The sequence below is a fragment of the Rhinopithecus roxellana genome, chromosome 17 (genome assembly GCF_007565055.1).
Source record: "Rhinopithecus roxellana isolate Shanxi Qingling chromosome 17, ASM756505v1, whole genome shotgun sequence".
NCBI classification, from domain to species: domain Eukaryota; kingdom Metazoa; phylum Chordata; class Mammalia; order Primates; family Cercopithecidae; genus Rhinopithecus; species Rhinopithecus roxellana.
The window spans coordinates 1,029,017-1,054,901 of NC_044565.1; the positions used below are offsets into that span (position 1 = coordinate 1,029,017).

At 52.3% G+C, this 25,885-nt stretch overlaps 1 protein-coding gene across 2 annotated transcripts in view; it reads right to left on the minus strand.

Annotated features, from left to right (window-relative positions):
- The window catches only part of PLA2G4E (phospholipase A2 group IVE), a 37,522-nt gene that overhangs the window by 1,365 nt on the left and 10,272 nt on the right, over window positions 1-25,885 (minus strand). For both annotated transcript variants that reach the window (XM_010369069.2, XM_010369070.2), the window contains exons 3-19: window positions 22,920-23,056; window positions 21,170-21,301; window positions 20,140-20,180; window positions 18,018-18,060; window positions 16,512-16,575; window positions 15,464-15,642; window positions 15,273-15,359; window positions 14,879-14,916; window positions 12,498-12,633; window positions 10,753-10,889; window positions 8,162-8,384; window positions 5,561-5,675; window positions 4,864-5,001; window positions 3,779-3,886; window positions 2,908-3,111; window positions 1,550-1,716; window positions 144-327 (exon numbers count right to left, since the gene is read on the minus strand). In XM_010369069.2, coding sequence (XP_010367371.2) covers window positions 144-327; window positions 1,550-1,716; window positions 2,908-3,111; window positions 3,779-3,886; window positions 4,864-5,001; window positions 5,561-5,675; window positions 8,162-8,384; window positions 10,753-10,889; window positions 12,498-12,633; window positions 14,879-14,916; window positions 15,273-15,359; window positions 15,464-15,642; window positions 16,512-16,575; window positions 18,018-18,060; window positions 20,140-20,180; window positions 21,170-21,301; window positions 22,920-23,056 — 2,133 coding nt within the window. The remainder of the gene's footprint in view (window positions 1-143; window positions 328-1,549; window positions 1,717-2,907; window positions 3,112-3,778; window positions 3,887-4,863; window positions 5,002-5,560; window positions 5,676-8,161; window positions 8,385-10,752; window positions 10,890-12,497; window positions 12,634-14,878; window positions 14,917-15,272; window positions 15,360-15,463; window positions 15,643-16,511; window positions 16,576-18,017; window positions 18,061-20,139; window positions 20,181-21,169; window positions 21,302-22,919; window positions 23,057-25,885) is intronic.

The window sequence follows — 25,885 nt, forward strand, 5'->3', positions numbered from 1 at the left end:
CCTTCTTTGTGAAAGCCAAAGTTGGCTCAGGCTGGAGCTGAGCCAAGCTTCCCCGTTAGTGCTCTTAGCAGACTCTACAGATCTAAAGGCACTCCCGGGCCAAGGGCAGTGCGTGCTGGGAACTGAGTGCAGAGACAGCTCACCTGGTGCCTTGTATTTTTGGAAAGTGTCATTGATGAGTGGGAAGAAAGTCACGATGGGGGCATCGGGTTCCTGGGGGTTCTCCATCAGGTAGCATTCCTTGAGATTTTCATTCTCATCTGGCAGCTCGTATTTGGGGAAGGGGATGTTCTGCACAGTGCAGTACTCACAAGTTTGTTTCAGGGGCTGGAACAGCACAGAGGGTGTGTTTGAGCATGAGGAGGAGTGGGAGTGGAGAAGCAGCGCAGAGTTCTTAGCCCCAGCTTCCTGATTGCCCCAGCTAACAACTCAGTTCCCCAGCTGCTTTGCCAGTGTGTGGTATTTTGAGACTAAAGCCAGGTCAGGACAAAAGGCCTGAGGTAGTAGGTTGACGCGCCTCCAGCTGCAAGCTGCTTCCCCAAGTAAAATGGACAGAAGCCCTTTCGATGGTGTTCCCATCCAAACACAGACTTGGGTGGATGTGGTGTGTAGCGTGGAAGGGTGACTGGAACCAGGCCATACACAGCCAGAGCTACCCAGGCCCCCGTGGGATGTGCATGGGCTTTGGAGCTGACAGTAGTACAGGGCTAGAAAAGACTCTGCAAGGGCATCTCTGAAAGCATGATGTCGCGGGAAGAGTACTGCCTTAGAGCGTCAGAACCCCCCAGTTCTGCCCCTCGTTCCGCTGCTCACTAGCTGTGCGATCTTAAGCAAGTCTCTCTGTGCCTTGGTTTCCTCATCCATAACATGAGAAACGATAGCAGTTGTGCCATCTCCCTCCGAGAGCTGGTGTAAGGGCCAAATGAGATCACACGTAGGAAAGTGCACTGTCACCCATTTACATGCTTAGATTGTTTTCATTGTTGTCCTGTTGGTCTGTCTACACTTTCCTTCCCCTGGCTTCAGGGTAGGACTGTATACACATAGAACTTTCCAAAGTAAATAAAAATAAATAAAAACCTCTGGTCCTGACAAGTGCCCTCCTCTCCCCGCCACTGTTCCGTTCCACCTGAGAGCACTTGAGTCTAATTCATGGAGGGTCATATACCCTGGGGGAAGGGAGAGTGTGATCATTTTGAAAATAGGATATTACAAGCTCTTGAATAGAATGGGCTCTACTAAGGTTATTTTTAAAAACTCATTTTTTGTAGCTGAAGAATTGCCAAATATGGCAAATGCTCCAAGGCAAGAGTAAAATTCGAACTTGCTAAGTCAACGTGGGCCCCGTGGTGTGTGAGAGCCGGCTGGCGGCCCATGAAGTCTGGGTGTCTGGCTGCCCATCATGACTGCTGCTTGGATTTCTCTGATGCTGTCTGGGGGTTGTCGAGAGCGTGCCTCTTCCCAATTCACAGTGAGTGAGGCCGCTGACGGCGGGGCCCATCTCAGGAGAGGCTGCAGCCCGTGCTCAGGATGGAGGCTGTGCACTTGCCTTTGTCTGGGACCCAGCACAGTAGTTGAGGTGGATGATGAGGTCGACTTTTCGCTCTGGCCTGAGGAGGGGCGGGTAGCTGGAGTTGACAAAGAACGCAGTGTCCAGCAGGCACAGGTGGTTTGCGGACTCGGTCAGCTGGTTTGGGAAACCATCCAGCACTGTGTCTGAAAGCCAAGTCTTCCCGTTACCGACACACCTGGTGCCCTGACCTCAGTCAATGGACAGAGGCACCTCGGGAGATGGAGTGCCCTGTCTGGAGCGTCCTTCGCCTCAGCCTGACCAGGATGCCCACTGAGTTCCAGTGCCCTCTGGGTGGGCTGAGGAAGAATAGCGCTATCTTGGGCTTTTAGCTAGTCTTTTATGGGATGTTCATACTTGTGGAGTGTGAGGGGCTTAAGACCACCCATAAATAGTGTAAACCCTGGGCCCTGAGTCAGCTGTCGCATTGGCCCCAGATGGTGAGGATGAGGCTTAACAGGTCAGGCTCAAGCAGCCATTTGCAGGCCATGGCCAATTAAAATACTAAAGAAGGTGAAGGTCAATGTCTTAGAGCCTCAGCACCAGAGGGGGCAGCACTGAGCTGATGCTTCAGGACCACAGTTCAAGGCCTGGCTCTGCTGCTTACCACTTGGGTTCCTGAGCTGGGCCATCCCTGCCCAGTTCCAAGGGGGCACCACTCACTGTATCTTTATTTATTTATCTATTTATTTATTTATTTTGAGACAGGGTCTTGCTCTATTGCCCAGGCTGGGGTGCAGAGGCGTGATCATGGTTCATTGCAGCCTTGACCTCCTGGGCTCAAATGATCCTTCCGTCTCAGCGCCCAAGTAGCAGGGACTACAGGTGCTCATCACCATGCCCAGCTAATTAAAAACAATTTCTTTTTAAGAGATGGGGTCTCACTATATTGCCCAGGCTGGTCTCAAACTCCTGGACTCAAGAGATTCTCCAGCCTTGGCCTCCCAAAGTGCTGGGGTTACAGGTATGAGTCACTGTGCCTGGCACCACTCATATTAAAGGGCACCCCCAGAGCACAACTACAGAAAGGAAGACCCCCTGTTTCCCCATCTATAACATGGGGCCAACTTCTACCTGCTAGGACTGTTGTACAGATTCTGTATAGAATTGCTGTACAGATGCCGTGAGTTAAGTACCCACACCACTCCCTGCTGCCAGACCCATACAGTGTTCAAGACAACACCACCAAATGTGGAAAACACGGTGGGGAGAGGGCTGCCTGTCCCAGTGAACATAGCCAGAGAAGTTTGCTTATTCTTTCTCCATGGCAGCCTTGACATCCACATCTTCCTCCTCCATATGGAGGCAGGCCTCAAGGAGTAGCCAGGTAGGGTTACCTTTCCACCTAGAGAACTGGCCATTCTGGAGGTAGTTGGTGTGCAGCTGCAGCCCAGACAGGAAGTTGTGAAACTCAGACACGAAGGACCGATGGGTAAGGATTTCTCGGAAAGAGTTGGACAGCCATGACCCTGGGATCACTACCGTGGTCTCCAGGATGTTAGCATCACATTTGGGGATTTCGGGCAGGATTGGCTCGTCTTCTGCAGGGGAGGGAGGGATGAAGGGCAGGTCATGAGAAGTGGGGTCCCCAGTTTGCCTACATGAAGACCCCACATGGTTGCCTGGCACCCAGGGGTGAGCACTGTAAAAGCAGCTCATACCTTCCTTGCTGGGCTCTCAAGGCCCCGGCACTGGGGTTAGGAGGACCCAGGTGAGAGACATGGAGAAAGCGGGGAGGCAGTAGAGAGGGAGAGGGAGCGAGACAGGTAAGAAGGGTCCTGGAGAGGACAGGGAGTTTCAAAGAGCGACCTGTGACTGCCATAAATCCTACTCTCCTCACTTCTCCTGGGTGCTGGGAGCCTTGCCTCTGGGCCTTGGCACAGGCATCACTCACCTACAGTCACCCTCCCCTCCAGTCAGGGAAGACACTGTAGCCTCAGCTGCCTTCCTGTGTCTTAGGCCGTAGGGGACGATGCGGAAACATGTGGCAGGGGACCTCGTCCTCAGTTCATGATCCACACCCCGCCCCCCATCACCCAGCCATGAGGGAAAGCCAGGGGTCACCCATCACCCAGCCATGAGGGAAAGCCGGGGGTCACCCATCACCCAGCCATGAGGGAAAGCCGGGGGTCACCCATCACCCAGCCATGAGGGAAAGCCGGGGGTCACCCATCACCCAGCCATGAGGGAAAGCCGGGGGTCACCCACCGATGTCCTGCACTTTCTCCCTTGTCCACCTGTGGAAAAACTCTTCTGAGGTGTGTGACAGGTTCCAGGCATCCAGCAGGTTCAAGGAGAAGATGCTGCTCCACAGGCCTGGGAGCCAGGGCCAGCATGAGCAGCTCCACCCCACAGCCCCAGACCCCACCGACACTCACACTTGATTCCCCCACTCCCCGCCGGCCCCCACAAGCCTGGCTGCTCCGCAGGTAGGACAGACTTCCATGTCCCTCTCCCCTTCCCCGTGCAGTTCAACACAGTGACTGAGAGTCTCAGTCTTCAGCTCTTCCCTTCCCTCCCCTCACTACCTCAGCAGGGATTTAATGCTGGCAAGTGAGTGAGAAGCCAGAGTTCAGAGTTCAAGCCCAAGTGTTTTGACTATAGTTTTCTAAACCACATGCTCAACGGCATAGGTGTTCAGGGGAAGGAGAGGCCACTGTGGGCTGGGGGTTTCTGGGGGAAGAAGTGATGGGACTGAGGTGGATCTTCCAGGATGAGTTGGTTTGGGATAGACAGAAGGGGAGGGCACAGACAACTGATTTAAATAAGGGCGTGTTCGGGCTGTGAATGTGGGTCTGTTTCTGAAGAAGCCCTTTGACGGGCACAGCTAAGACTCTGAAGGGAAGAACTTGAGTGGGTCCTGCATTAGGTAGGCCCGGCTCCTGAAGGACCGAGGCTCTTAGGGTGGGAGGCTGGGCCAGGCTTCCCTGGTGACCCTGCCCCTTACCCTGTGGTCTCCCTGGACCCTCGGGTCCCAGGTATGGGTTGGCCCCTGGAAGTAGGCACGCTGCTGCCTGAAGCCAGATGGGGAGTGGGTGGGAGTTACACAAGCTTCCGTCTGAGTCTGCTATTCCCAGTGTGGTGCTGAGTGAGCAGACAGCAGGGAGACTGCTGGAGACCAGGAAATTGGGAGAGGCCCCCGACCAACTCTGGTTCCCAGTGACTTGGGACCTCTCCTAGGATGCGGCAATGCTGGCAAGTGCGCCGAGTGTCACATAATCAGGGGCCAACCCAGGGCGGCCCAGCGCTGAGACAGCAGCCCCCTGTCATTCTGCCAATTCCAAGGCAGTCACCTAGCATGTAGCAGATTCGGGACTCCGGGATCCTCTTCACTAGCCGCCCCATGAAGAACTCGGAGCCGAAGAGCTCAGAAGGGATGAAGGCCCCATACTTCTGCAGACCCACCTCGTAGGGGGAGAACTCGAACCACTCTGCACATGAAGCAGCAGGACAGGGGGTCAGTCTCGGGCCAGGGAGCTGTCCACACAGCCGGGCCCCCCTCCTGCCTGCAGGCACTGGCTGCGGCCTTGGGAAGCCTGGGACAGGGAGACCGCAGTTCCCCCAGAGGACACATGGGGGCACCCTTGGCCGGCTTCTGCTGGCATGGTAAGGCTCAGCTTGGCAAGGGGGATGGCTCATTTGCACCTCAGAGCCTGTTGAATGGGACAAAAACTGACCCTGAAGCAGGGCAGGTCTCTCGAGTCTCTCCCTGTGGGCAGCTTAGAAATGTCTTCCTTTCACAACCTTTGTCTTCCCCAGTCCCATCCAACAGATGCCCAGGGAAGCTGCAGACAGTGCCTGTCGGCCTCACCCTTGCAGCAGTGCAGATTGGGATAGCAAAGGTGATTTCTCCAGCTGTGTGCACAGTCTGGATGTAAAGGTTGACAAAGATGGATGGGATTGGGGGACCTGGAGGTGATGGGTGCTTTTGCCCACCAAGAAGGGACCCCCCCCCCCCGACACTTGTAAATCACCAGCCACTGGTGTTACCTCTGAAGTCCTGGTTGCTTACATCATCCTTGACATTGATGGTGAGGTAGATGGGCAGGGGGTTCTGGCCACAGCTCAAAGCAGCACGCTGATCTGACAGTTTGCATTCATTTCTCTGTAAGGAAACAAAATGGTTAAAGAGAAGCAGCAGCCCAGGCTGTGGGGGAGGCAGTGCAGAATGAGAGGACAATCTGGACCCCTGCAGCCACTTCCTAGCTCCTGAGCTCACCGGGGCGCTGTATCGGCCCCAGCTGACACCAGCCAAATCACTCTGAAAAGGCACCCATGGCATAGGAACCACCTTCTCAGGCTGCCCACCACCAGACAGGGGCCAGGACTGGATCCGCAGTTTAGGACAGTCCCTCAGAGTCCCAGGGTCTTGGTCTCGGGGGTGAGCAGATAAAGAGGAAGGGGTGGGAGAGGCTAGCACTGCCCATCTTCTGCCCCACCGTCTTCCCTCTGCTAGAACTGGAGCAGCTCCATTTTTAGCAGCTCCATTTTCTTTTTCAATCAGCTTGGCGTGTTGAGCTCCCTCAACTGAGGGGTAAAAACTTGGGGGAAAAAGAAGTTTCCCTTCCTCTGCTCCCCTCCCCTCCCTTTCTTTTCTTTCTTTTTTTTTTTTTAACAAAAGACTTAGGACTTGAGCACTAGATGGTGGCTGAGGTCCCTCTAATCCCCGGAGCGGGGAGCCTTGCTGATCAGCCCGGGCCACAGGCCGCCTCCCAAAGTGAATCAGCCACTGCAGACAAGGCGGAATCCAGGTCTTAGAGGCCCAGGCTCTGACCCCAGGCCAAGCAGCTGACTTCTGGGTGACCAACCCTGGTCACTCAAGTGTGTGAAGGCTACAGAACCCGTATGGAATGGCAAACACGTGCATATGCCCAATGACATGTGGGTCTCCTTTGAAAGCAAACAGGGTCATCACTGGGCCCAGAGATCTGGGCATCACAAAACCGACTGTCCTGGTAGTAAAGCTGCAGGCTCAGGGAAGAGCCGGTCCACATTCTTTGTCAAGGGGGCCCAAGGGAAAGGGGCTCCTGTCCTGGCCAGAGCGCAAGAGCAGAGGCCTCTCAACATCAACCCTGCCCTTGCTTTCCTGGGAACCCAGCTCTTTCCGACCAAATCCCCAGAATGCTGAGACTCCTGATGTCGGAAGACTTGGTGCTTCCTCCTCATCATATGCGGCACTCACGATTGTTACAATATTGTTGAAAATGTTAACTAGCACTTATTGACGTAATTCCCACTTAAGGAATAGTAAAGAGCAGGGCCTGAATTTCAACCCCATCCTGCCTGAATCCCAAAGCTGACGCCCTTGGCTTCTGCCTGCTCTGCTTCACAGGGAGGACAGGTTAGGTGGTGGGTTGTAACAGGGGCAGGGTGGGTGGGATCCATCAGAAGTGGCGGGCGCCTCGGGTTGGAAGCCATGTCCAATTCCTTTCTGGATCCCCATTTGCCAGCACAGTTCCTGGCATGCAGGAGGTACTCAAGTAATTTAATTGAAGGAATGAGGGAAGATTGAAGATGAGGGTCCAGTCATTCTCAGTTGCTCAAACTGTCTGGCCTTCTGGAAGATGGGACCTACTATTATAAAAAATAATTGCTGCAATAATTTTCTGGCAAGTTCTCATTTGAATTCAGAACTCCCCAGACACCTTTGGAGTGGAGCAGAGAAACATAGGCCTGGATAGAGGTTAGGTGGGAAGCTCTCCTTTGGGGCCAAGCAACAGCAAAAGTTGGTTCATCTCAGCTTGTGCAGCCTAAAGGGCACAGGTGTCAGCTGAGCCCACCCTGATGTCCAGGATCACAACACCCCTTGGGGATCCCTCTGCTCTGCCAACTGTCCAGGAAAAGGACCAGCCTGGTTGGGTCACAGTTCTCACAGCAGCAGCCACCCAACACAGGCTGGTCCTCTTCTTGGGCACGTATTAGTCAGATCATTGGATCTCAGAATAGGAAGGAACCTCACTGGGCCCATTGGTGGCTACAAGAATGAGCCCCGCAGACCTCCAACTGCAGAGAGTGTTATTGACTAAGGACCCCAGCTGCTGTGCTCTGAAATCCACAGCTGAGTCTGTGCTGAGGCTGCACTTCCTGTGACTGAGTGGGGCAGGAATACTGAGGCTGGCCCGTTCTGGGGGACGCGGGACTCCTGTGACAGCCAGCTTTGGCTGGAGGACCCTCCAAAGGCCTTGCAGACCCCACCGTGGTCTGGGATGCTGCCGCCTGATCTTTCTTCCTCTCCCCACCCCTAGGGTAAGAGTCGCTTCTCTGCGTCACTGCTCTCCAGTCTTCCCCAGCTTCATCTCCATTTTTCCCTCTCAGGTGTCTTGGCATGGCTCTCAGAGGACGTGCTGCCTCCAGGCAGGTTTGCCTCCAACATGAGGGTCTCAGCCGTCCTCTAAAGGGTACACGGGAGACAATCCCACCACCTTCCTCCGGCTTAGATTCCGACACCTTATGGGTCTTCCAGCCCGAGGATACTCCCGCAGGTCTAACCTAACTCCCTGTGAGCAGTGAAAGTCCTGACTCCCCTGAGGACGAAAGAGAGCCAGGCATCAGCCAGGGCAGGGTGGGGCCCGGGAGAAGCTGAGCGCCTACCTCGTCCCCCAGGCAGGTCTCTATCAGCAGGCCCCAGAAGTCTGTAAAGGTGACCCTGTAGCCTTCCTGGCTGCGCTGCCGGAGCTCCTCCCGGAATTTGAGGAGCTGGTCTGGGAACAAGGAGGGTAGCTTGTCCTTTACCACGTGTCTCCGGGCCTCAAAGATAGCAGGCTCCAGGTTTTTGGAGGACCAGTCAGGGTCCCGGTACAAAGTAGCCATGGTCCTGGAGAGAGACAGCACAACTGACAGGGCTGCCCTGGCCCTTGTCTGATCAGTCCTGGACCCGGGCAGGAGGGAAGGTAGGCAGGCCACTGGGAACCCTAACCTGCCAGGAGGGGAACCTGGAGAGCAGGGGTGAGGCAGAAGCCTGGCAGGCAGCGAGGAGCAGGGGAAGGTGAACATTATTACTCATAATCACAAGTGCTACCAGCTCTCGAATGCCCACTGTGCGCCAGGCATAACAGTGGTTACGATGAAGATTCTAGATCCAGATCTTTCTGGATCAAGCCAGGCTCTACCGCTCACTAGCTTTGTGATCTTGGGCAAGCTACTTAATCACTGTTCCCTTCAGTTTTCCTGTCTGTGGAATGGGGAGAATTACAATAATTGTACCTGCTTCATAGAGTTCTGGTGAAGACTACATGAGCTAAGGTGATGTGGGGTAGTTAGAACAGTGCGTGGCACAAAATACATGCTGGAGCCCACATTGAAACCCAGCCTTGGCTGATTTCAGGTCCTGGCTCTTTCTACTCTGCCACGTTAATTCCTGTAATTCTCATGTTGAATGAGGATTTATTTCCCTTTCTCCTCTTAACTTACATGTTGGTTGCAGGGGGAGCAAAACAAAGAGGTGATCCCGCTAGCCCTGGGTCTGGCCTCAGTCTGCCTCTCTTTGGCCTGGATCCAGCTTTTCTATGTCAGGACAGGGAAGGGTCCTCTTCATTCTGTGCCCGAGAACGACCTCCCTGGCAGTGGAGCTAGTCTGCGGCTTCACATTTAAGGAAACGGGCCTCTTCCCTCACAGGACTTGTTTTTGGGAAGGTGGGAGGTGGTCAGGAGACTTTTCAACAAAAAGCACCCTGCTCTCCATAAGCTTCACCCACTAATTTTATACTTTAAAAAAGCTTCCAGAAGCCATCGCAAATGAGTTTTTAAAAGAATATGCCTTGTGTTTTCCCCAGGCCAGGGGGCCCCACCCATCCCACGCTGGCTGGGCCTGAGTTCCTCCTGCTTTCTGTCTATCGCACAATAGTCCAGGAGGACACAGGTGCCCCTCGACCTGTTGGAAGCAAGTTACCTTCTTAGCCTACTACCTGGGACAGCCATTTAGCGTGGAGGTTAAGGATGTGGGCCCATGACTGGGTTCAAATTCCACTCCACTGCTCATTAACTGAGCATCCCTGGCAAATTACTTTGTTTCTCCAGCTGAAAAATAACGACAGCGCCTCCCTCATAGTTTTTGCGAGGAAGAAACAAGATGAGCCATAGGAAGCAGTGACTCCAGTGCTTAGCAAGAGGCAAACAGCTCCTTCTGTCCCACCTGGGCTGGTGCTTCTGTCCCCTGGGGAAGTGTGTGGCACAGGAGCCCTTGGCTTTCCAAGGCCCATTCACATCCACTTGCTCACATGGGGGCTACCCAGAACTCCTCCAGTATACAAGGCACAGCAAGGGACTTTGGGGCTCACAGGCCCACCAGTCACAGACAGGACACGGTCCTGCTTGATAGGCCACGCTGAACCAGGGCCACAGGACGATTTTGATGGGCCCCACAAAAAACATTGATTTTTTTTTTTTTTTTTTTTTTTTTTTTTAGAGACAAGACCTCCCTATGGGGCCCAGCCTGGTCTTGAACTCCTGGCCTCAAGCAATCCTTCTGCCTCTGCCTCCCAAAGTGCTGGTATTACAGATGTGAGCCACCATACCTGGCCACATAAAAAAATTAAAATTTATATTTCATGACTCTGTTATATAAAGACAAATGTATTCATATTATTTATTAAAACATTTTCTTCAACCTCTAAGTTTGTTAATGAAACGATCCTGATTTTGAAAGAAATTAATCTATTTTTGTGGGTCCCTAAAGGTACAGTGGGCTGCAGGCACTGTGCCTTCTGTGGGGAAGCTGACCTCACCCTGGCCTCCCTGTGGGGGAACCCAGTGCTCAGCTCCCGGCCCTGCTCACCAGCAGAGGGTGAGCAGGAGGGAGCTCAGCCACAGGGCCCTGCCCGTTGCATGTCCCCAGCACTATGGGGTCATGTTCCTGGGTCCATACCACAGCCCCAGGGAAACAGTAACACCACGAAAGGCCAGCGCATACAGTGTCTCTGGCATATTTAGTAGTGGGAGAGCCTCTTACAACACCCCCTGCATGAGGTTAGAGCTATTGTTATCCCCACTGTGCAGATATAGAAACCGAGCCTCCAAGGAGTCAAGCTCCATGTCCAAGGCCACACCGCTGCACCTGGGGCACTTCCCAGGCTTCAGGAGTAACTTTGTTTTTGGGTAGCAGGGAGGAGCTTCACTTGAGACCCCAGGCCAGCCTGTTTGCAGCTTGCTCTGGACTCCACAGACAGTGGCTCATGTCTCCTTACCAGGTGGCCCCCGACAGGCCAGTGATGTAGCTGGCACAGTCCAGGAGGTTCAGCTTCTGTAGCCCCAGCAGGTGGCCATACATGGAGGTCATGGATCTTGTTCCACCCCCAGTGGCCATGATGGCTATCAGCGGCACCTGGGGTTACACAGAGGCAGGTGGATGGGGAAGGCTCCACAGGCAAAGCTTGGGAGAAGACTCAGAATGACAGCAGCTTCGAACAATGGAGGAGGCAGAGCTGGCTACAGAGGGCAGGGAGTGCAGCGTTGAGCCACCTGACACCTGCCTTTCCACAGAGCAGTGGGTCTGGAAACAGACCTCAGCTCCACACCCAGTGATTGGTGTCAGTGAAGGACTCTGAAGCCTAACACAGGCTTGGTATTGGTAAATCACAGAAAGCTGTGGCTGGCAGAGTTCTCAGCACTGTTAGTCCAGCCCTCAGTTAACAGGTGATAAAACTGGGGTCCGAGGGGAGTGGGCAGCTTGTTCAAGAACCCTACTAATGTGCGATCCCTCAATGGGAGAAACCAACATCTTCTGTAGCTGGATCTGATGTAGGCACCAGGCCTGGCACATGGCGCCTGCTCAGCAGGTACTGTATGGCAAGGCCAAGAGTCAATGGACTGGTGATGTGGGAAGGAGCAGGGTTGCCAGCTCTGGGTCGACAGAGGTTTAAGAGACCCCTGGAATGTTTCCCTAAAGATAGGGCCAGGCACAGTGGCTCACGCTTGTAGTCCTAGCACTTCGGCAGGCCGAGGTGGGCAGATTGCTTAAGCCCAGGAGTTTAAGACCAGCCTGGGCAACATGGGGAAACCCCATCTCTACAAAAATTACAAAAATTAGCCAAGCATCGTGGCTTGTTCCTGGAGTCCCAGCTACTTGGGAGGCTGAGGTAGGGGGATTGCTTGAGCCTGGGAGGTGGAGGCTGCAGTGAGCTGTGATGGTGCCACTGCACTCCAGCCTGGGCGACAGAGCAAGACTCTATCTCAAGGAGAAAAAAAAAAAAAAAAAAGGAGGGAGAGAGGGGCTCTTTTTCAAGACTCACTCCATCTGTTTTCATTTGAGTGGCGGCTGTAAGAGCCTTCCATTGGCTAAAGCACTATGTCCTCCTCGGGCACCTGCCAGGTCTCTGTCCTCACCTAGGGTCAGCCTCAGAAGGCAGGCGCTTGGAGGGCTTGCCTGCTGCCCAGGGAGTGTGGGCCTTGGTCCACACAAGGGAGGCAACAGAGGGCTGTGACAGAGGCCCACCATCTGCTCCCGCGGGAAGAAGGGGCTGACCTTTGGAGTGCAAGTTGTTTCTCTCCAGCTTCCTAGTGCTGTTATTTCTGGGGGTGTGTCTACCTGTGCAGGTCTGAGAGGAGAGACAACAGGGGAAAGAAGGACCTAAGGCCTTTTGGGTGGAGGTGTGGGGTGCAGGAGGTGGTACAGCTTAAAATGTTTTCCTGGCTGGGGTGAGGAGGGCATTTTGTCCCTGGGCAAGGCCCCTTTAGCCACCGCAGGGGCTCTTAATGCTTGGCGGGAGCCGCTGGGGCTCTGTCCTCTCTCTCTCCATTTCGCTCTCCCCTTCCCTTGTGAATATAAAACAGAATCACTTCCAGCACAGCTCTCACCAGGGCACCTGTACCTCAGCAGTAAAAGCATCCACAGAGGTGGCGCCTGGGGCAGGGCAGGGCCTGGGTTGGCTGGCAGGGCGTGGTGCTGGAAGGACCAGCTGGGCGCAGGCTGGCCACACCCCTGATTACCTACCTCATCCTCCTGTAGGTCCTCCTCCAACTGCAGCACCTGCTTCAGGGCCTTGGCCACCACCACCTTCCGCTTCTGCAGAAACTCCAGCTCTGCTGGGCACAGGCTGAAGCCCAGCCGCACGTCCGGCATCTCAGGGCTGGAGGGAGAGAGGACTCTGTAGTGGGCCTGCAGCCTCTACCTCCACTGGAGTAGACACAGCTTTAGGGTCCATTGGACCTAGGCTCAAAGCCTACTTCTGCCAGGGACCACTTCTGCGACCTTGGGTCTCTACTTTCTCATCTGTAAAATGGGGGAATCGTGCTGAACTCTCAGCACTGTCTTCAGCACTTAAAGAGATAACAAATGCAAAGCCCCGAAAGCCTTAGCCGGCACCATGCAAGCTGGTACTCAACAAAAGATAACCATTGGCACTGCATTAGGGACACTTTGAGTCCTCTGTCTCCTCGGCCAGATCTGGAAGGTCCAGAAAGTCTTCCCCCAGGTGGCTTTTCTAGCCTAGGACCAGGCATGGGTGACAAGAGGCTCTGAGATCATTTGGCCAAATCCCTCTGAACAAGGCCCCATGGTATGGACTCTTCTGTGCTAGGTAAACAAACTCCCTGTTCCTATGAAGCTCACATTCTTCAATGAGCTCTTCCTGCTCCCAGAATAACAATTATCCTGTGTGTGTGTGCAACTGACAAAAACCGTCACATCCCTGATCTCACCGTGTCACCTCACAGGTCTGCAGGCAGGTGGGGAGGAGCCTCTGTGACATGCCCAGTGCTTGTCCTCTTTTTTGAACCACATCCCTGCCCCAAACAAGTCCAGGCTCCTGGCCTGGCATCCAAGACCCTGCCCGACCTCTCCAAGCTCACCTGAAACTACCCTTGACGCTTCTGGGTCAGGTCCCAGAGCCCCCAGCAGCAGTCCTGTTTCCGGGCCTTGGCACAGGCACCTGCCTTCACCAGAAGTGTCCTCCCTTTGCCCACCTCCAGCCTGTGCATCCTCTGAGGCCCAGCTCCCCAGTGACTCCAGATGAATGTACCTCGACCATTTCCAACTGAGCCTTGGCTCACTAACAAAGCCACATTTCCTTGAAGGCAGGGCCTGGGAGATTTCCATCATGTCTCCTCTTTGTCTAGCACAGGGCTGCAGACACAGCTGTTAGAAAATAATTCTTTCTTTGGCCTCAACAGGGAATAAATAATCATATAACAACCATAATAACAATAACGTTAGTTGACATTTGCTGAGCATCCCACTTGTCAGATGGATTACTGAGTACTTCATACGTGCTGTCTAGCTGGATCCTCAGAGCAACCCAGTGATGCACAGGATCCTTGTTATTCTCCCAATGTACAGATGAGGAAAACGGAGACTCAGTAAGGGTAAAGAGCTTTTCCAAGGGCAAATAACTAATCAAACTGTAAATGGCAATCATGGCCACTTGATTTCTGACAGTCAAGATTTCTGAAAACAATGTTGTTTTCAGGAGATGGTGCTGAGACAACTGGATATCCACATGCCAAAAAACGAGGTTGAGCCCCTCTTGTACACTGTATAGATGAATTACCTAAAAATTGATCATAGACCTAAATGTGAAAGCTAAAACTAAACAAGTCTTAGAAAAAAAACATGGGAATACATTTTCAGGACCTTGGTCGGGCGCGATGGTGCACACTTGTAATCCCAGCACTTTGGGAAGCTGAGAAGGGTGGATCACTCGAGGTCAGGAGTTCAAGACCAGCCTGGCCAATACGGTGAAATCTCATCTCTACTGAAAATACAAAAATTAGCCAGGTGTAGAGGTGCGCACCTGTAATCCCAGCTACTGGGGAGGCTGAGGCAGGAGAATTGCTTAACCCAGGAGGCAGAGGTTGCAGTGAACCGAGATCGCACCACTGCACCCCAGCCTGGGCGACAGTGAGATTTCATCTCAAAATAAAATAAAATAAAATAAATAAAAATTTCAGGACATTGAATTAGGCAATGATTTCTGGTTTCTTAGATGTGACACCAAAAGCACAAGTGACAAGATAAAAAAACAAATTTCATCAAAAGTAAAGTCCTTTGTGCTTCCAAGGACACCACCAAGAATGTGAAAAGATGAGCCATAGAATAAGAGGAAATATTTGCAAATCATATATCTGACAAGGGATTTATATCTGGCATATGTCAAACACCCTTACAACTTAACAATAAAAACACAAATAACCCACATAAAAAGTGGGCAAAAGATCTGAATAGAAATGTCTCCAAAGAAGATATGCCAATCAGCCCATGGAAAGATGTTCAACATCTGCAGCCATAGGGGAGATGCAAATCAAAACAGTGAGAAACCACTGCACACACACTAGTATGAACGAGTGAGAGGCACGGACAGAAAGTGAGTACTGTACCAGGGTGTAGACTTCATGTGTAATTCATAACTCTCGCCCTGGGGAGGGAAAGATGAAAAGCTTGTCAGAGGTGACAATTCAGAGCCAAGTGACCCCAGATCCACACTGTCCACCCAGACCCCACTCAGCACACACATGCACACACAGGCACCGCATCCCTGCTTCCCTCTTCTGGACACGATCTCCCCACCATCTTCAACTCAGCCTCCACACACTCTTTGGACCACACTGTAGCTCATCAGTCTCCTGCCTCACAAGACTCCTCCGTCCTGCCTGAGGGAGACCCTCACAAGCCACCTTCCCTCTTGTGCCCTCCCCAGGCTCTCCCCATCTCCCTGCCACAGGAGCTCCAGGGGAAGTAACTCAAGGGCCCTTCCCAGACCCAGGCACTCACCACAGGCAGGGTCATCACCTGACCATCGGAAAGGCAGTCGAGGGGCTGGCTGATGGGGCCGTTCTTGTGAGAGCCGCAGCAGCAAAGCTGGAGGGATGGGCGGGTTCTGTGAGAGGGGCTGGGGGGACTCCTCTGGCACCCCCCACTTGCCCCAGTCCCCCACACCTTCCCCAGTGTCGGCCGCCTTGTACCCCACAGCTCCAGTGACTCTTGGGCACTTCCACGTGCACCTGGGACTGGAAGTACTTGGGGTAGTGGAAGCAGGCAGAGGTGTGGAAGCAGGCAGAGGTTGGACAGCAGGGTTCCAAGCAAGGCCGGACACGCTGGGTGTTCTGAAAGGACTCGCTCACCATCACCAGAAGGTCCTTCACTGGGAGAGAGGACAAGAGGGTGAGACCCCAGGAGCCTCTCACTCCCCACCCGCAACTTGGTCCAGCAAAAAGCCTATCTGGAGGTGTCCAGGAGGAGTTTAGAATCACCTGGGGCACTGGTTCAAATTCCCCAGAGACTGTCGATCTATAGGGTAGGGCAGGGCCCAGGAACCTGCATTTTAATGAGCTTTATGAGGATGTGGACAAACGTAGTCCCCAGAAAACCCTTTGAGATGCTGACAAGGTCCTCAGGACCAGTCCTTGGCTCAGCTTTGCCAGAAGATGCCCCAAAGTAACCTGCCCGCTGCCGAGGAGGCAGGCCCTCGGCACACTGTCAGTTTGAGGTAGATGCCTCCTCTATCCTCCCTCCTTCCCTCATGTCTGGTAGCCTGGCATGGGCAACATGGCGGCGGGGAGTAGGGTGGGGGTATGGTATTCATGGATCTCTTAGGTCTCTGCCAGCTCTAAAGTGCTAGGACCCTTTGTGAGCTGTGGTCTGCCTAGAGGAAGGCGCATAGTTAGACGGGCCCTGGGCATCGGGTGCTGACCACCTCACTGACCCAGGCACTCTGAGGTCCCGACAGAGCACGGCACAGATAAGCATGGACAGAGGGGGCAGCACTGGGACCCCAGACCCGGGACATTCCAGGGTTATGTGGGTGCTTGGGAGAACATGCCCTTTACAGAGCAGGCTGGGAGGCCAGGGGCTCGTGACCCCTGGGGGTGAGATGATTCTGAGGAGTTGCGGCCAAGCTTTTGGTCCCCCTGAGCCCAGGAAAGCCCCGGACCAGGCGGAGTCTGATGCTCATGGGCTTCGGAAGCAGCTCCCCCTTGTCCCCCAGTAGGCAGAAAAGGCAAAACAGCTCACTTTTCTCCCTCTTCCTCCGCCTCCTGGATTGTGCATGAACCTCCAGGCAGGAGACTTGTCGAGACTGCAAAAAACAAGGGAGGGTCACTGAGTGTCTGAGTACCAGCCACCTCCTTGCTCTTCCAGGCTGAAGGGAGAGGAAAGACCAGAGGATAAATTCAGCATTGGTCTGACTGGGCTGATGCTGGAGAAAGCAGAGTGTGTTGACCACGTTTTCTGAACCCAGTCAAGGCATGCCATCTCACTCAGAGGTAGGACACTTGACCATGAAGCTGTCCTAGGACGTCTAGGACCCACGGTCACAGTTTACTAGGGGTCAGGTCCTCAGGTGCAGGTCGGGGATCTGACCTGAGGGAATGTTCAACTCTGGCCTTTCAGAGTGAGAGCTTCCAACAAAACAGCCTTGTCAAGGTGCCGAGGCAGACCATACTCCTTTGTCACGCGTTCCCAAAGACTCTTCTTTTTGAGGGAGAGGTCTCCTTGAACCCTGAGGCACTGGATGCATTTAATTAAAATAGCTATACCAACAGCTAAAATACGAATTTTTCTTTTTGACACAGGGTCTCACTCTGTCACCCAGGCTGGAGTGCAGTGGCATAATCACAGCTCACTGCAGCCTCGACCTCCTGGGCTAAAGCGATCCTCCCACCTCAGCCTCCTGAGTAGCTGGGACTACAGACACATGTTACCATGCCTGGCTAATTTTTGTATTTTTTTATAGGGATGGAGTCTCACTATGTTACTCAGACTTGTTTTGAACTCCTGGGCTCCAGTGATCCCCCCATCTCAGCCTCCCAGAGTGCTGGGATTATAGGTATGAGCCACCGTGACTGGCTATGAAACAATTTTTAATACAGAAATTGTGCTTGTAGGCCAGGCATGGTGGCTCACACCTGTAATCCCAGCCCTTTGGGAGGCTGAGGTGGGCAGATCGCTTGAGCTCAGGAGTTTGAAACCAGCCTGGGCAACATGTCGAAACTCTGTTTCTACAGAACACAAAATACAAAATAATAGCTGGGCATGGCAGTGTGCTTGAGCCCGGGAGGCAGAGGTTGCAGTGATCCGAGTTCGCAGCACTGTACTTCAGCCTGGGTGACAGAGTGAGACCTTGTCTCAAAAAAAAAAAAAAAAAAAAAAAAAGGTAAATTGTACTTGTAGAATGACTGGGGTCGTGGGGTACAGGACCAAGACTGAGTCTGAGAGGAGGCTGCACTTAGTGGGTTCTTTTATTGGGGAGGTTCTTAAGGGGAAGGGTCACTTTTGGGATATGGAGTGCCAGGCCAGTGTGATGTCCCAGCTACCTCTTCCCTCTGTACAGAAGCCCCAGCTCATGCCCCAGTGCTGCCTGTGCCCCATTTGGCTGGCCTCGGTGAGTCTAACTCCTGCAGAGGTCAGGATAGGACAGAGACCAAGCTGGGCCCAGTGTTTTCTCCCTTAGTCCTGTTCCCCTGAGAGCAGCAGCCAGCTGTGGCCTCTGGAGCGACAGGAACCCAGGAAGACAATTACCACCAGCACGCCATTGGTGACGAGGGTCTCAGGTGGAGAGGGACTGAAAAACAAAAGGAGAACTCCTGGTCAATTCTAGCATTCTTGACTGGTTTCTTCTAATGGTGACAAAGGGAGTGAAGAGGGTCAATAACAAAATATCAGAGACTTCTTTGTTCTCATAAAAAATATTAGCTTCAGAAACCTCAGCCTTACAGGTTGTCAGGGAGGAAACTGGCATACATTTGAAACAGAATGTCCAGAAAAAAAAGTAGATTTATAGGTTAGAAGAGTAGGAGAGTTCAATTTTTGTTTTTAAGGATAACTGTTTTTTATGTCCAACCAGATGTAAATGCATGGGTTTAGAAGAATAAATAGGTTGCAAGAAATGGCTGCAACCTGCCAGCTAGAGCCGACATAACAGTTTTGGTAGCAAAAATGATCCATTCCCCATTCTGTGCTTTATTGAACTTATGCATTAACTTGGTCTGACCCAGCCGAGAGGGTGAATGTTAATTGCCCTTGTGTTATAAAGTTGAGAGCATAAGCCTCCAAGATTTCAGTTAGCCTGGCAGGGCCCACAGCATCCCTTGTCAAAATTAAGCGCAAGGTGACTGTGTCTCCAGATCAACTTTTTTGTTGTTATTGAGAAGGAGTCTCACTCTGTTGCCCAGGCTGGAGTGCGATGGTGCGGTCTGGGCTCACTGCAACCTCTACCTCCTGGGTTCAAGCAATTCTCCTGCCTTAGCCTCCTGAGTAGCTAGGATTACAGGTGCGTGCCGCCATGTCCAGCTAATGTTTTGTATTTTAGTAGAGACAGGGTTTCACCAGATCAACTCTTATTACCAAGTGTGACATGTTTCATTTTCTAAGCCACTTTCTAATTCAACCCAGGAGTTTTCTCCGCTCTCTAAACATCCTGTCAAATCAAGAATTGGAGGGGAGAGCTTCGATTTTCTTCAATGTGAAATACATAAAGTTGATTTTCATTTGCCAATCAGTTGTTGATGGGAAGTAAGTTCCCTCACATAGTTTGAAGATCCCCTAGGCAGAGAATTCTCCGAGTGGCAGCTGACGAGCCCTCTTGTCCTATCTCCCACCTGTCATCCTCCTTCTGTGCCTGGACTCATCACAAGTATGGGGGGCCCAGCCCTGCCAGGTGAAGAAGAAGGAAGAGTGCCCAGTTACAGGCCAGCTCTCTAAGTCCTCAGCACAGTCATATCTCCAGGATCCTGGGTCATTCTCCTAATTGAAAATGATTGGGGCTGGGCACAGTGGCTCACGCCTGTAATCCCAGCGCTTTGGGAGGCCGAGGCAGGTGGATCACCTGAGGTCAGGAGTTCAAGACCAACATAGTGAAACCCCATCTCTACTAAAAATACAAAAATTAGCCTGGCACGGTGATGTGTGCCTGTAATTACAGCTGCTTGGGAGGTTGACGGAGGAGAATCACTTGAATCTAGGAGGTGGAGGTTGCAGTAAGCTGAGATCATGCCACTGTACTCCAGCCTGGATGACAGAGTGAAAAGAAAGCAAGAAAGCAAGAAAGCAAGGAAGGAAGGAAGGAAGGAAGGGAGGGAGGGAGGGAGGGAGGGAGGGAGGGAGGGAGGGAGGGAGGAAGGCAAGCAGGCAAGAAAGAAGATTGGAAAGAACCCTGCAAGGTGGGCCTGAGCCTCCCACTGACGTGGTTCCAGAGTTGGCTGTAGAGGGGGTGGCCTCTGCTTGTGGCCAGGGTTTGGGGTGTTTGTTCTAACAGTTCTGGTCAAGGAGGAGACCCCTGGGCTCTGACTTCTTTCTCAACTGGGCCTAAACAAGGCCCCCATCACCATGGTGGCAGGAACTCTTCCCAGAAGCCACCCTTGGGAATGCAGGGGGCCTGGCAGGCTATCTGGCCAGAGTACTAGATCTTTAAAGCAATGCTGAGGGCAGGAGAACTGGGTAAGTGTGGTGGGGCCCGGGCTCCTACACTATGGAGAAGCTCACAGGTGATTCTGATGCACCGTGAAGAGTCAGGGTTAATGCCAGGAGTGAGACTGGAAGAGGGTGGGGCAGCATAAAGGCTGACCTGACTCTGAAATGCTCGTTCCCAGAAGCCATGTGATGGCCAGGACCTTGGTGGGCCCCAGGACCCGGGCCTACTCACCTCTCCTCCAGCAGGAACTCCACCTCCAGCTCTTCCATGCCCTGGTAGGGGAGGGAGAGAAGGCGACTGTGAGTGGCGTCTGCACATCTCTGCTGACCAGAACCCTTTGCCTCCTGGAGAGCCCCGTGGACCTGCCTCCGTCCTTCCCCCACGGCTGCCTGCTGCCATGGAGTGCGCTTGTGGTCTCCTCTGCCAATCTCTGTCCCCAAGTCTTTGACATCAGGAGCATCACTGACAGCCCAGGGGAGGTCGAGGTATGGAGTTGACCCCCAGGCCCAGCATGTGCATTCCTCTTCCCTGTGCATTTGTCACTTCCCTGGCTTCCCACTGCTTTTCTGCCTTCCCAAAGGGCTCAGTGCCTGTGGCAAGGGAGCACTGAGATACTCCTTCAGAAAGCCCATTCCTTCCTTCACTGAGTCCCTCACACCTTTTGCTGTGTAACTGGAGGCAAGCCAGGGCCTCACTGGGCCTTACTTTCCCCACCAGAATGTAAGCTAGGTGAGGGCAGGGATGCTAGTTCCCGAGGGGACCCAGTGTCTGGAACAGTGCCAGCCCCTCGCAGGCACTCAAGTGCTGGTTGAATGATTGAATGGACAGCATCCTGGGGGCTCCAGCTCCAGCTGTCTCTGATCTGCAGATTCTCCCGCCTTTACCCTCATCTGTCCTCTGTTCCTGGGGCCATCCCAGCAACGGGACTCTGAGGGAAGAAAAGGAGGGAAGGGAACCAAGGCTTACTACATCTGCACTGTGTTCTGTGAACACGGCTAGTTGCCTGAATTATGGTTTCTCATTTAAGTCCCACAACAACCTTCTGTGGTAGGTATTAGGATCACCATTTTGTAGATGAGGAAACAGAAACTTAGGAAGTTATTTTCACGGCATCACATAGTGAGTGACAGTGCTGGGATTTAAACCAGCAGCACCATCTTTTCTCAACTTGACTGTGTACACAGAGAAGACCCGTGGGAATCAGCACCAGCTATGAGGTTTTTATGAGGCCGGAGTCTGAGGGCCCGGACCCTGCACCCACCTGCGGGTTGAGTGGAAACTTCACGTGGGTTTTCTTTTGGAAACAGAGCTTGGTGAGGTCATAGAGAACTGTCAGGAGATGGTCATCTGGTGTCACTGTGTCTTCATCACAGACACTCAACTCTAGCACGTTCTAGGGAGAAGGAAGGATGCCAGTCTGGTTACCATGGTTGCATTGACCCCTTCCCAGAACAAGGGGCCTGACCTCTGTCCTAGCAAGGAGGTAGGTCTGGGGGAAGGGAGACAGCCCAGAAGTCCCTGCTTAGACGTGAGAGACATTTGTAGAGAAATGAATTAAGGAAGTAAAGTGTCTATTCCCTCCTTTTCAACTCCCTGAAGCCTTCTTGGCCTTCTACTCTCTCTCCTCGTAGAGAATTTTGCCTCTTTTACAAGCTTAGTAGAGACCTGTGAAGTATGGAAGGATTTCATTTCACCTGAGGGGAAGGATGGATGGGAAAGAGCAAGCAAGACCCCTGCCAAGATATAGAATGTGGCCAGCACTGGGCCCCTGGGTGCTGAAGACAGCCCCTTTGGCGCTAGAAAATCCAGATCAGGGAAGCTAACATCTAACACTCCAGGGAGTGATGTGGCAAAGCTTGTAGGGATTCTGATAATTGGTGGGATTGGGGTGAGGTATGTGAACTCTATCCTTTGACTCATCAGCCCCTGGTAAGGTCTCATGGATGGTCCCAAAGCAGCTACCCTGTCGTCTGGCTGAACTCTGAGGTCAATGTTCTCAGGTGACATGGACTAATCTCTGAGGCCTCTTGATCCAAGGATACTGGGAGAGGTGGGTTGAGGCTGCCTCTTAAATACATCTAGTGGACACAAGTTGGTTCTGGAGGTTCCCAACTGGATGTGATTGTTGATCTCGTAATTACTAGAAACCCAAGTATGTCCCAGAACCAACCCAGCAGCTCCACAATCCAAAGGAAGCTCAAATTCTGATTTCAAGATGGCAGACTGAACCCACATCCAAATCCTCCTCCCTTACCAAACTCACATGTATGATAGAAAAGGTATTTACAAAATAATAAGTACAAAGCCCTTCTTAAAAACAAAAAGGATACATCACATAACAAAAATAAATAAGTATCCCTAAAACATGGAGGCAGTAAGGTGGAGCTGTCAAGCCTCAAGCACCTCCAGACTGGGGCTGATGCCACTATGATGAGGCCAAATTTGTCTTAAGGGATCTCTTCTGAGGCTGTCACAACTCAGGATGCTCAAAGGATAATTATCCCATGGGAGATGTGAACTCAACTTAGAGTCATCATGTATCTGAAGACCAATCCTATGAAACAACTCAACAAATAAAAGAATACACACCCAAAGAAATGGAAATAATAAAGCAATATGAAAATAATTTAAGAGACAGAGAACCCTCTGGCTGGAATTAGACTGGCCTCAGACCTAGTGAATAGAATGGTTCTTCCACTCTGTGTATTCCCCTGCTTGGAGAAGACTCTGGAAACACAATGTTTTGGATTAAGAGACACCTAGTTTCAGCAACAATTAGGACAAGAGAGACCAGGAGAAAAAGCTAGAAAGATAAATAGACTCAAGAGGTGCAAACATGAGACAGGCAGAAGGAAGTGGTACGTAAGTGGGAAGACAGGTCTGTAGGACAAGAAGTAGGCAGAAAGAGAAACAAAGAGGCATAAGAACACAGAGGCAAACAGAAGGACAAGTGGGCGAGACGGGAGTAGAAATGCAGACAGGGCAGACAGGTGCAGTCCTCCATGTCTCACCTTCACTTGGCTCTGGATCTGGAAACTGAAGCTTTCATTCCACTCTGGGTTTGGGCAGTTGGAGATGGTCCTTGTCCTCAGCTTCTTCTGAGAGGCGGTGGGCAGCCAGAGGCTCACAAAACAGTCTGTCTGGCTCACTGTCCAAGAAAGATAAATGGAACCAATCCAGGTTCAGAGAGAACATGTGGAGTCAAAAGGGAGCTTCAGGCAAGCCTCTTCCAGAGCCAGGCCCCATCTCAGCTCCAGTTCCTCTCCTCACTCATGGGTCTAACTTTCCAGAGACCCAGATCCCCAAGAAGTCACAGACTGTAGGCTATGGATCTCACAGAGAGTGACCCAGTCCCACTGGCCATTCTCATAGACACAGATGGCCTCCGGCTCTTATTAGAAGCACCCTTGTCTCTGAGAAAACACCTGCTTGTTTGGGACAAAGTATGGTCACACAGTTTTCCCTCTGCCAAGGTAAGATCTGGAAGACTAGACCCCAAGGGTCTGGATTACTTCTTGTCTTAGCCCAGGGACCAGGAAAACCAAAGTAGGGCCAAGCGCTCCCTCTGGGCTGCGGAGAAGTGAGGTTGAGAAGGAACAGTCTTTTGTGAGTCGGTCAAGAAGAAGGGCCCCAGTGGGCAAGGGCTTGAGTGAAACTAGCTATTCAGCAAGATCGAGGAGCAGGAACCCCCATCTCCATATGGCTTAATGCCTCCACTGCATCCAGCCAGGCTCTTCATACCTACCCTGATCTACAGCGTGAGGTTATGGCCCAAGAAACCCTCCCCTCTGTGGCCACGTACTTCTTTTTCATTCTAAATGAACAACCCAAGGGTGATGCTGCTGGACATGCTCTGGAGAAGGAACAGAGACTTTGACTCCAACAAGCCCTCCCAAAATGACAGAAGGTCTCCTAAGTCTTCCACCTGGAGCAGCAGAAGGGATAGGGTGAAAATAGCAGTCCAGGCTGGCTCCCTGCTCTATTCTACCTGGGAGGAGGGAGGCAGAGGGGCCATGAATGCCCTTGTCACTCTCCTGGCAGTCAGTGAGGGTGAGTCCCAGGGTACACACCAGATACGTAGGAAAGGGTGAAAGCCAACACAGTTTCCAGTGTCAGAGAATCCTCTCGACAGTAAGCTGGTGGGAGAATGGGAGTTCTACACTGGTAGGACTGATTCAAACTAGTTTTTAATTATTCATAGTCACTGATGAGAGTGGAGCCAGGGCTTTCTTCGCCCTACATTGTCACCACACTGAAAGGTTTATCAGAATCAAGAGCCCTGATCTAAATCACAGGCGTTTCTAGCTTCTGATTTCATCCCTGAAGTCTGGTTGATCTTTGAGGCCTCATCATTTGGTGAATTGGAATTCACAGCCCTCCTCCTATTGAAGAAAGGTGAGATGACACTACCCTTTAGATGTCATGATAATCACTTAATTCAGACAAAAAGAATGACTGAAACCCAACAGAATCAAAAGAAAATGATGACCTCATCACCCTACTCTTCCCCTCTATGCTCTACCTGCTCTTCCTTACCATCACTCAGGCGTCCAGGCCAGAAACCAGTGTCATCCTTGACTCTCACATTCAGCTGATTTAACCCTTTGTCTCTCTCGGGCCCCCCAACTTCTCATCTGTCCTGCCACTGCCCTGGTGTAGACCACCATAATCTCTGGGGCCACTTCCCAAATGGGCTTCCCATCTCCTGTCTTGCCCTACTCTAATATTTTCTCCACAGAGAAGCCACAGGGAGTTTTTTAGATGTGACCTTGCCACTCCCCACTTTAAGGTCCTCCAGGGGCTCCCTTCTGCCCTCAGGAAGGAGTCCCAGCCACTCAAAGTGGCTGCTGCTGCTCACTTCCCCAACCTCAGCCTCATCTCTCCACCCTCCCTAATACCCCACCCCTGCCCTCTGTGTGTGAGCATGTGTACATGAGCACACACGTATTCACACACATTTACACGCATACGCATGCACTCAAACTTACACACACGCACTCACACTTCAGACTCCAGCCAAACACAGTCACTTGTATTCAAAAGTGCCTTCGCACATGTAGCTCCCTCTGCCCAGAACACTCTTCCACTTTCACCCACCCTTCTCCTGGCTAGCCCCTTGGGGCTTCAGAAGGAACCTCCTCTGGAAGCTTTCTCTGAGCACCCAAGTCTGGGCCAGGTACCCCTGAGCCCAGGGTCCTCTGTTCCTCCCCCGGGGAGCACCCCTATGCTGCACTGCAACAACAGGTAGACTCATCTGTCTCTATACACTGTGGCCACAGGATACAGGTACAGATACGTCACGGCAGATACAGGTAAGAGGTCAGCGTGTCTCATTGCTCTACTGATAGGGAGACTCACCGGGGACCTGCTCAGCCCTCTTGAACCCCTCCCTTAGCTTTTCCAGAACACTGGCTCCTCCTTCCCAGGCCTGGACCACACCCCTCAGGTCTGTCTCCTGTATGCTGGGAGCCCGCAGGCAGGGACCGGCCAGCTCTACACCTACTGGCTCTGTAACACGCTTCGCACGCATGACTTAAGGGACCCTGTAAGAGTCCCTTCCCTCTAAAATTCTTTTCCTGTCATTAGTCCATGCCTAAAATTCTCCCATTAAGCCCATTAAATAAAAACTCAGTATTTTTGGCCTAAGGCTTAAATGTCTAGTTAAGATAAAGAAATATTCCTGGCAGAGACAAGATTGATCAGACACCCACATTCCAAGCACTACTTTTTCAGTTCTTTTGCAGAGAGTGGCTTCCCCTGCCCACCCCCAGCAATGAATGGTTAGGCAACTGTGACCTGGCTCTGAGAATTTCATGGACTATGGGGATTTCCTAGGCACAGATGGGTTCTAATCCTTGTTCCTAGTGGAGTGACAGAGGGCTTGGTCATCTGAATGACATGTCTCCTTTCCTGGAATATGGGTGGCAGAGATGACTCAATCATCTCTATAGATGTTCAGAACTTTGTCTCTCTAATA